Source organism: Serinus canaria, chromosome 5 (genome assembly GCF_022539315.1).
Source record: "Serinus canaria isolate serCan28SL12 chromosome 5, serCan2020, whole genome shotgun sequence".
Taxonomy (NCBI): Eukaryota; Metazoa; Chordata; class Aves; order Passeriformes; family Fringillidae; genus Serinus; species Serinus canaria.
The window spans coordinates 21,870,578-21,881,941 of NC_066319.1; the positions used below are offsets into that span (position 1 = coordinate 21,870,578).

Sequence of the window (11,364 nt, forward strand, 5' to 3'; positions counted from 1 at the left end):
TCAGGGGAAGTTTCTTCATTTTACAAAGCTGTTCATTACCCATGTTTGAAATGGGCTATCTGACAATAAATGTTCATACCAGTTATTAGGTGGAATTAACCTGATATTTAGGACCAATTAAGGCATCTCACTTTAGGCTTCTTGGGCTGTTGCATCTCTCCTGCAAGCTTTGGGAAAAATTATTTCCAACAATAGAACTGATGAGGTAGGTAAGCAGGGGGAAGAAGTCACAAGAAGATACAGACAGTTGGACTTAATGATCTTAAAGGTCTCTTCCAACATTTTTGATTTGAAGAAGTGACCAAAAAAGAAACAACCTGACCTGTATTTAAAACAAGCTATTTCAGATTTGCATGTAGAGGTATAACATGGTTTTCTTACTAGTCATTAGTAAGACACTTATCATTTTAACAGTGAACTTTTTTCTGTCCTTCTCTGCAGAAATCAGAAAATTTTAAGTGTTGTATGGGCTTTAATAAGACTGAATTATAAAAAGGACTATGCAACTCAGAAGTAAAACATATTCCATTAAGATGGTAAAAATTACTCTGCAGGAAAATACTTGAGAAAGGGGTGGGAAATTTTGTAGATCTTAAATGTTAGCTAAAAGGGAAGCACAAAAGGTTCCCTCATATCTAACAATTCTGACCTGGCTTACGGGATGGACTGCCCAAGCCAGTTAAGCTTTCCTGTGGTCATAGTAGTAGTGCTACAACAACACGTGGGAATTTAGGTATGAACTAGGTTCTCATTAAGGCAAATGCTGTGAAAACAAAAGATGAAAAAATTGCTCTTTGCCTTGAAGTGCATTAATATGCTGGGTAAAGGTCATGTTTCCATGTCTATAGCAGTTCTTGTATCCTCAGAGTAAAGTGTCACTGACGGTTTATTGAGAACATGTTTAAACTGTTGTTTTGCTTGTCTGTAATTTTGAAAAGTGGGGAATACTGGGTTGTGGGAAGTGTTAGATGGATTGCAAATCCACATACTTTTATTTGACCAGCCAAAGAAGTACATGCTGAGATAGAGTCTGAGTGCAGGAGAATCTGGAGAGATATACAGTTTAGGTATATTCAGACTTGATTTTAAAAATCCTTAATTATCATACTGAAACTGCTTCCTACGCCTAATGCCTTCTTGCCCTGTGTTATCATCTACCTAAATATAAGGGAGCTATTTGAGAATCTGAAAGGGTTAATTTTTTTGAATCTTGTATGCTAGATATTCATTTAAAGTGGATAATAAAAAGTAACAACTCCTAGAGCAAATTTTCGTAACTTGGCAGTGAGTAAGGCTCTCATATCCGTCCATCCATCCATCCATCCATCCATCCATCCATCCATCCATCCATCCATCCATCCATCCATCCATCCAATCTATCCATCCAATCTATTCACTATTTTCAGGGTCAGGAGAGAAGCTGAATGAAAAAAAGTGCATGCATCAGGGAATCCTTGTCATTTATAAAAGAATAACTTTGTACTGATATCTTTACAGTGTTGGGTATCAAGAACAATACCTGAGGTGTCAGGCAAAGAGCCATTATCAGCTTTACTTGCAGCTTCCCCAAGTGCCTGACTCCTTGCTTTCTAGCATTCAGATAACAAACAGGTAGTCTGAGCTCTTTACTTGCCCAGATATCCCAGGATCAACCTACTGTTTGTGAAACAGTTTATCAGGGTTGCCACATACATGCACAGCATTTAGTGTTAGGTTTCTGGTCCAGAAATAGCAGAGGGATGCCCAGCAACTGCCTGTTGGTTTTTGTAAATGGAAAAGGTTTGAGAAGTCAGTTGTGGAGACCTGTCCAAGAAAGATATGTAACTTACTGGTTTTGTTGGGCATTTTGACTCGTTCATTGGAGATAAAGGAAGATGGTACAGTTGAACTCTGTCTCTTATTAACAAATTGTATTACTTTAGCAATACACTGAATCATGGGAAAGCCAACTTTGCTATTCTTCTTGCTGTCTAATTTATTTTAGATAAATAGAAGACTTTAGTCCCCAGGGTTATCAAACTCCATCATTAAAATATATAAACTGAAGAAAACTTTGAACCAAGAATTCCCTTCTTGCCCTAGGTTAGCGTTTACATCAGGTCACAGAAGAAACTGCAGGAAGGTCTCATAATCCTTGTATTTACAGGTGTTTAAATAGCAACAAGTTTACTGCCTTTAGCATCTTTGCATCTGGCTCTCAAAAATGGACAATTCTTTAAAATGCAATCTAGAGGGCAACTGCCAGTACAGTAAATATAGCAAAGGGCTCTGCTGCTTCTGCAGCCACAATAACAGCAGTGTTTTATTTAGGGCATGTAAGTATTTGTCAGAGTCAACATAGGAAGCTGTTTCCCTAAGAGGCAAACTGCCCAGGTCACAGTTGGCCAAAGGTTGCAGGTACAGGGTTACCCTGCCAAAAAGATAGTTGAATTATAGCAGTGAGGAGCCTGATTAAGAGAGACCTTAACAAACACCAAGTTCATCCAGGGGCAATGGGGCTCTCAGTTTCTGAGTTCACACAATCCTAATGTCTTATTGAGCTGAGCATGACCGCATGTTGTCAGCAATGCAAGGAAAAAAATAATACTTGGAAGCAAACATGCCTCTGTTACTTTGAATTTGAAAAACTATTGACACAACTAAGAGAAACATCTTCCTTCCATATTGAGATGACATTACATTCTCTTGGCTACCTAATTTTCAGTGTTTAATGTTCTAGATATCCCTTCTGGTTTATATTGTCCAAAAGTGGCAAGGACTTTAGAATTCAAGTGATTTAGCTCCATGCTAGAGATGAAATTTTTGGAAAGTGTCTTTCTTTCAAATGTATTTTCTGGCTTGTGCATGGCATTTATTTCCTTTTAAAAAGCCTGTTTCTGATCTTTGAATTTGATATTTGTTTGTGGAGGGCTAACTTCTGCTTCAGCCATACTGTTTGGAACATACTAATTTTTCAGTTTTTAATTTTTGCCATTTCTTTAACAATGAAATGGTTTCTTGGTGGTTAAAGATATTGTACTGTCTGACTTAAATGGACTTGCCACCAAAATAAGTTCAGCTGTAGAAGGATCCCATCTTGATATTTTGTCATAAGACCTCAATTTTGATTTGGGAGTATAACCTCTGGAAGGAAGAGGTCAATTTTGTCTGCCCTATCCATTTAGTTTTGTCTTTTGCTCTGAGGGTGTCACTTAGTTCCGGTTGTGACAATGGCTGCTCTGATGTGGACACCTGCCTGACAGGCAGTAGGCTGAGATAACAAATTCATTTCACACCAGCCACCAAGCAGCTGTTATATTACAATGTCTTTCAGTCATTACTGGCAAAGGCAGTAGACTAAAAATATTCTTGTATTCCAGAAACCAGTGAAGGCCAGCAGCTGTGCAAACCTCTCACATGCACATCTCCCAGTGCGTCTACCTCCTTGCTTGTGAAGTTTGTGGTTTTCCTGCCATAAGGCTTCTCCAATACACATCATAGATTAGTTAACCACATTTCTTACAAGTAACAGATTATTTGAAAGTCTGACTTTATCTAAAAATCAGATGTGTTTAAGATATCTCACAGTGGGCATCCTCTGGAAGCAACAGAAATTGCTTAATGTTCCTGGAGAAAACACAGTTCTGGCTGCCTGCAGGAACTACTGCAGTGAACCTTTCAGTGCCTGTGGTCCAAATCTTATTCTCTTGATGGTTCACTTTGTTATTGCAGATTACTGAATAGCTACCTGGATCTTCTCTTAAGTCCTCACTGGTGGCTCCTTTGCTATTTCAGATCTGTGCTACAGATAGTGCTTGTCACAGGAGTAGAGGTTGTATCCCACTGTACATGGTTTTCTCTTATACTCTGAATTCCTTTTCTTTTGTTTGTGGTCCCAATGATTTGGATGAGAAGATAGGAAGGTATGAGGTAGGATGAAGTACGAGAGGATGGGAAAGTAGCAGAAAGTAAAGCATCTGCATTTACCTGCATTAATATTTTATTCAAGCATCCCTTCATATGAAGTAGTTTTCTGACACTTTTCTTAGGGCAGAAAATGGTCTGAATGATGACCCTTATAGCCTGAAACAGCTATGTGCTTGAGGAAATAATTTTGAAAACTACTCTTGCTGTCCCGTCTACTTCAAAAGAGTGTTTGGGGCAGTGTGGAGCAGTCCCCATCACAGAACTGTCACAGTCAGTTGGTGTGATTGACCAGGTCCTGATGAAGAAAATTATCCTGGAGCCATGGTGACCCCCTAACCCTTCAAAGGGGTCGGGAGAGGGTGCAGTGGTTTGAGAGCGAGAGACCTGCTCTGCCACTGTGCCTGCAGCACTCCAGTCTCTGTAGCTGAGTCACAGTGCTCACTTCTTTGTTTTCCCTTTTGAATGGCAAAATAAATGTCACCTGCTTTCTTGTAGCTCTCTGTTACGTGCAGGGAGCTGTTGTCATGACTCTTGGAATCTGAATTCCTTAAAAGCGGTTTTATGTAGCAGGCAGCTAAAGTTAGCTGAGCATTGGCTGAGGTGAGATGAGCCAGGTTTTTCTCTGCCTTGCTTCCACAGGTAAAGCACCCTTCAATGAAAAAGTTAAAGGAGCAATGTAATGGTTAAACATCTGTTTGCTTGTTTTGTGAACAACATGGCAGTTCTTTTCCACATTACTGACACCTGAGATTATTTAAACTGAAAGAGTCATCAGTGGTCCAGTTTTTTTGTGCTAATGTGATGTCTTATTGCTCAATATATCTTTAGTTTATTTTCCTTGTCTAAATAGTTAGTTTGTTTCATTTTATAGTTTAATTCAGCTTCACCTTTAAATTACAGTACAATCAGCTCTGCCTATTCTCTGAGGCATGTTTATTTTTTGTGGGAAAAGATAGAGCTTCTGAAGAAGCCTGAAAAAAGACAGACTTTTTGTTTTTAGAATTCTGTTTTCACAAAGCCTTGGTTTTTGCAAAACCTTCATTATAAACGAAATTGACCCAACAGTGGCCCTTTAAGAGACATGTTGGCAGTTAATCTGTTCTGGTTTACAGCATGTACATTGCTTTAAGAATGACTGGAATTCTAGGGGGAGGGAGAAGGGAAGCTTTGACCTCCATGTGCACATGTGCTGCTGCCAGCATCCCCTTGCTCGTCTCTGATTAAATGGATAAATCAAAGAACACCAGCTTCTTTTCTGTTCTCTCTGCAGTGAGGCTCTCTTTTTATTTATTAGTAGCCAGCATGGCTGAAATACTTCCAAGTGCAAGAGGGAAGGTTTCTACCAGTTATTTTGGTGTGGGAGTTGGTAGCCAGCCTAGTTGTTGGAGTTCTTAATTGTATTGCTTTCCTTTTCCCCAGATCTGAATGCATCAATAAGTTTGCTTCTGTCTTTGGGACCATGCCTCTCAAAGTGGTGGAGCATCGTGCTGACCCCGTCCTGTACAAAGATGACTTTCCTGAGAAACTGAAGAGCTTTCCCAATATTGGCAGCTTGTAAAGAGTGAGACAAACCTCCATGAGGAAAACAACAGCTGAAAAGGTGCTATGAGGAATATAAGGCCCTGAAGACAAAACTTGCTAGAAAGTGGGTTGCATCTGAGAAAGATGGGAATTATTGTTGTTGTCTTCCTTTTACATTGCACAAAGTTGTGTTTGAAATCTGGACAACTGCTTCTGTGTTGCTCGCAGAGAATTGAATCTATTTGTGAGTTCTCCAAAAAATGTCAAACACACACTTTTGTCCAGAGGAGGCTATGCATCTGGAAGAATAAAACAGAATCTTGCTCTCTGTGGTCTGACAGGCATGACTGACCTCTTCTATCAAATGTGCTGCAGGCTCTCTGGTTAGTGAGCATCCATCCATTCAAAGCAACTGTCTGCCATGTAGAGCTGTTCTCTTTTGGGAGGAGTTTATTTTCTGTGTGGCTGGTGGGCCTCTGTCTTTTGAGCTATAAGTGTTGTCTTAAGTAATTGTAAAAAATATTTTCTTCAGCAATAGGAGACAAATGTTTATTTTTTTACAACATCACAAACAAAATTCTGTCTGTTTTCAGCTAGTTTAAAGAGCAAAGCAATTTGTGTTACTTAAATTATTATTTTGGTGGAGATGGAGACACAGCAGCTGAGACAATACTCTCCTTCAAAGCAGAGACCTGCAGGACAGAGCTGCAATTGCTGCACTTCCTGTGTAAATCTCAGGTTTTCTGCTGCACTCATGTAAAAGACTCTGACTCTCTACCAGAACTAGTTGTATTATACAGAAAATTATTTGTCCTTAGTCTTCTTATATTTTTTATCTTCATTATAAAACCAGGAATCAGGTTACACTTTTACTTTGTAGCCCTCCGTAGGGAAATAAGTTTTTCATGGCTGAATCCTCTTCAGCAAGCAGTGTACTAATTTGTAAAACACCTATATTTGCAGAACTTCCCAGTTGCAGCTTCAATGCACAGGCACATGTGTATGTGTAAGACACTGTTAATACACACTTACAAACTCCTGTAAGTTACCATTGTTGGAAAACTGTTGTGTCTTTGGTTGTAATTTAAGGAACCCATTGCCACAGGCAGAAACATACAGCTTAGGAAGTCTTTTAGAGAAGATTTACATTTCTTAGGGACATTTGAATTGTTTCTCCATACTGAAGTGAAACTGAATGAGAAAATGAAATGCAACAAAATTAGAAATAAAGTTGCTTGGACTGTTACTCTTGCCCTTTAGTATTAGTAGGGTTCCTAAGTTGGGCTGAGAATGCAATCTCTTTTCTAGCTCCATTGATAAAATGCTTGTTACTAGATAAGTGTGATTTCACTGTCTTTTGAAACCGCTGTTGCTGCTGATTACAGACACATCCTACTTGATGGGCTGTTTTTCTGTTACAGTGCAAGCAACCTTATTCCTCAGATTTGCCAAACCCCAAACAATAGGACAAGTGTTAGACATCATGGTTCACCCCCTCTCCTAAACTGGAAACGCAGCAATGACAGAAACCAAATGAAAGTCAGGCTAGAAACAGGAAACATCTGCTCCTATTTGTCTCACCCCCACTAAGACTTATCTTATTGCCCAATGCAGTGGATGTGCTGTGAATAAAAATCATATTGGAACAATAGCTTTGAGGGGATGCTTCACTTCATAACCTCCCTGGGATGTGCCTGTAAACTGTATCATCTGACTCTCTGGGAGTGTTTAATTACTAGTAAATGTTTTTTGCTGCACTCTTTGTTTCATTCCTGAGTTGCTATGGGAGCTAAAGGGATAGCTGTTGTAGTGACAACTGCTGTCTGCACAGTGGCTATCACAAGAGAGAGGAAGGTTTGTTACTCATTATATCTCCTTTGCAGCCTTTCAGGTTTATTAACATGAACCTTCTTTTTGAATCTTCCCATTGATTTATGTGCTGGTGCTTGAGCGTCAGGAGATACCAGCATATTTCCCTTGAGAAGTTTGCTTTGAAAGGGTAGCTGTAACAGTGCAGTAGTCAGTTTTAGCTGTCCTTTTGGAGCTGATCTCAGCTTGGCAGGCCCTAGCAGCTTAACTGAGTTATAACACCTTCCTTACAGAGTTGTGAAGCTTCTGTGATTTTTTGATTCTTTCTCAGTAAACCAGTAAAAGGTTTGTTTTGCACAGTCTTAAAAGACACTGAGGACTTGAAACACTTGGTCAAATATTTTTCGATGTAGACAGCCAAACCAGTCCTGCTAAGCTGAGGTATAATCTCCAGTCAGTAAAAAGGTAACATATCCTTGTGTCTGCATCCAGGAGCATCTGAGTAGTTTCCCCTTGCACAAAATGTCCAGTGACCCCTAACAATTATGTTTTATCCTTTGGCCTTTTACAGTTGCTTTTATAGGGCTAGCTCATTTACAACCCCATTTGTCTCTGTTTAGTGCCATGGAGAAAATTGGGCAATTGACCATAAAGGAAAATTGTAAAATTGCCTACTTACTTGCTCTCTGCATTTATTATTGTGATGTTCTTGATGCAAATTCTGTAAAGGTAAGATGTAATTGTATGTCTGATTTACAATGGGAGTTTTGTCAATCTTTAAATTAAGAGAATTTTTAACTTTACATTGTATATATGATATCCAAAAAAGCTTGATAATTGTATATTAAAAATTCAGTCACATGAGTGTTTATTGTATTTCAATTCTGGAGGGGCACAAGGAAACATGAATTAATTCAGAAGGGAGAATTTCAGTGACAAGCTCTTTTACTACATAAATCTGTGTTAAACTTGAATATCCACAATGCGCTTCAGAAAGATCTGTCAATATTTTGTCTTTCCCATAACTGGAGTTTGGTGGTTGTCTTGAAAACAGAAGTTTGGTCTGCATCCCAGTCACCTTTTGGGGAGAGTAGTTGTTACTCTAATTTTCTGCCAAGATTTGACAATAGCATTTATCTTGGAGAAATATGGATCAGATTTTTTTTTTTCTTTTTTTTTTTTCTTGCAGAGAGATACAGCAGATGTTAAATAACTGTGCTTTTGAGAAGAGATCTTTGGCTGAGTCACTGAGATTGTGGAATCCAATGTGGTGGCAGCTTTTTGTTTCTAGAAGCTCTGTGGATCATGCTGCCAAAGGGCAGGGTGTGCATGGCACGCCTTGCTGCTTATGCGTAGCAAGGGGGAGTGTGCTGCAGGGGCTGCTCTGCCAGTCGTGGGGAGTCCTAAGGATGCATTTTTAGCAACACTAACTCTTCCTATAATGCAAGAGTTATTTCTTCCTCACAGCTTCACTGTCTTATTACAGGATGTGAAGACTCAGGCCCTAATGTTTTGAATGACTCTGTCCTTCCATCTCTAGCTCCTGCTCTGGAACCTCCTACTATCCATCATGCTTCTGCTGGTGTGGTTCAAATATGCTTTACTCCAGCAACAAGTTTATCCCTCTTAATTATCCATTTAAGGGCCTTATAAACTCAAGGACTTTGGAGACACAGATGTCAAAATAATTGTGAGGTGGGATTTAAGTGATGCTCAGTATTTCTGACTCATTTTTGTTTTAGGCTGTGTTGGTGAGTGTAAAAAGATGCTATACTGAGACACGTGAAAATGGTTTTAGAAGGGCAACTTTAATGTTAAATATACCTCCAAGATCTGATATGAACGCCCTCCATAACGAATGTCTGATACCTTGGGTACTTCTCACAGGTAGAGCATCTTTTGAGCAGGAAAGATGGTTAAAGGGTACTGCATAAATCTGTCCAGCCCTCTTACTTGGAAGCTGCTCTCACAACTAAAGCATGATACATGGAAGAAAATCTAAAATTGATGGTGCTGATGAAAAAATGGGATCAGACAGAGTGAATATGAATTTTTTTCATCTTTCTCTTTGAAGATTTGCATCCTTAAATTTTATTATGACTACTGCAAAACATATTCTTTTGTGAACTAAAATGTAAACTGTGTAGTTCTTGTCATTGGAGGTAGTCTCATCCATGTACTTGAATCACAAAAAAAAAAATTCTGCAAACTTATGTTTGACTTAATCTGTGCTAGAAAATGGGCAATTTCCCAATTTCAGTTGGTCCAGTTGCTAACTTCAGTCTGATCCTAAAGAGCTGAGAAGAGCAGAGCAAATCCTGGCAAGTATTTTTGCCTATACTGCCTTTTCATTTCAATTTTTAGGCTGAAAATAATAATTTCTGTCAAAACCTGGCAGAAAATACCAAACATAATACAAATAGGATCTGCAAGTTACCCCATGAGCAGGTGGTCACTTCAAACCTCTTGCTAACATTGGCATGTGACAGAGGTAGCATTTGCTTAGCAGAAAATTCAGGTAGAACACGTTTGCTTTACTCTTGAGTCATAGGTCCTTAAGTTGCATCTCAGGCTGTTGGGAGTGCCTGTAGGATAGTATAAGTTCTTTTTATGATGGCTGCCACTGCTGTATCTAAGTGCAAGAAATTGAGCTTTATGGTCCTCCTGCATGGGTAAGGTCAGCCTCTTACTTGTAGCTGCAGATAAGGAAACAGAGAGAGGCAGTCGGATTCCCTTTGGAGATGTGTGGGTAAAAATGGATTGAACACCAGTATCCAAAGCCTGGGATTTAGCAAAACAGCTACACTTTTGTCTGAATTGTTGCTTGTTTGGAGTTTTGGATTCCTCACTACCAAGGCAGAGGACTGTTAGCCTTGACTTTAAGAATCAGCAGGCTACAGCGGGCCCTGGCTTGAAGCCATTTAGAGACATTCCTGGTGCACTCTGTGTAATTTCAGCCTGGTGGAAATGGCTGTAATGCAGTCCCACCTCTGCTGATCTTCAGGATTCCCCTGTCTGCAGCTTCTTGTGGTTGCTTTGAAAGTGAGTTATGTTTCCCATTAAAGGATAACAGGGACAATTGAGGCAATTATGTGGACTGGCTTGGAGCTAGCAGCACGAAGGGAGTTTTCCGACTGAAAACAGCGCTGCTCAAAGGTTCTTCCTGCAAGGTTGCCTGTTTGCTGTCTTCATTTGTCTGGAAAAGGATCCCCTAATTGTCCTTCAAATTTCCTTTAGTCATGCTAAATGCCTGTTTACTTGCATAAACAGGAAGTGCTCCTGCTCCATACAAGCATACCAACTCAAGAGATCAGTGCAACTCGGTTATGATTTTATTAGGTCTATAAACTTGTGTCAGTGCTCAGTACCAGACTCTGTACAGGGGGGATGTTGTGACTAAGAAAATACCAGCATAATTATTAAGTCACATCTATTAGATTTTTAACCTAAATTTCAGTTGAGAGGTGCTGGACAAAGGTCAAAGCTGGATGATTTGACTAATGCAGGCATGAAGAACTTAGGATATGCAGACCTACATGAAGTTTTCCATGTGTCATTAGGAGGTTTCTGTTGCATCCTGTGCTTTTAAGAATGAAGCTTATCTCTTTTAGCCCCTCCTTTCCATTCTATGCAGTGATGGGAACCTGTAAAAATAAAAAGCTTATTGACTGAAGGGACTGACTGAACAAAGTGCTACTTACAGATATCCAGCTGCCCTGTGTGAATACCTCATGCTCATCCAGGAGATAATCCCATAATGCCTTGGAAAGATACCTGAGCTTTTCAAGCCACTGGCTGTGTTCCCTCCCACATGCCCATGTATATATGTGCCATACACTCAAGAAAACCATTGTTTCTCACCTGCTTGGCTGGCTGTTAGTAAACTTACAGGTCCTTCTTTTGTGAAACTTCTCTTTGAAGGGGAGGGGCAGGTCTCAGCTGGGTGCTGGCCACAGTTAGTGCAGGGTGCCTTCAGCTGCAGACTGATGGGAACAATAACTGCTTTGCCACACTTCATACAAACAGGGAGGGGAAAAGGTTTTAAGGAGAAAGGACCGTAAAATGAGATCCAGGAATTCAGTAAGGCTACAGCAGAAGGAGCAGATTGCTAACTCAGAGCATCTGTCT

The 11,364-nt window shown here is 39.8% G+C and overlaps 1 protein-coding gene across 1 annotated transcript in view; it reads left to right on the plus strand.

Moving 5' to 3' along the window:
• Positions 1-8,100, plus strand: part of EXT2 (exostosin glycosyltransferase 2) — a 72,713-nt gene extending 64,613 nt beyond the window's left edge. Inside the window, exon 14 of the mRNA XM_030240143.2 lies at positions 5,326-8,100. Coding sequence (XP_030096003.1) covers positions 5,326-5,464 — 139 coding nt within the window. The 3' untranslated portion in view covers positions 5,465-8,100. The remainder of the gene's footprint in view (positions 1-5,325) is intronic.
• The last annotated feature ends 3,264 nt before the right edge of the window (positions 8,101-11,364 follow it).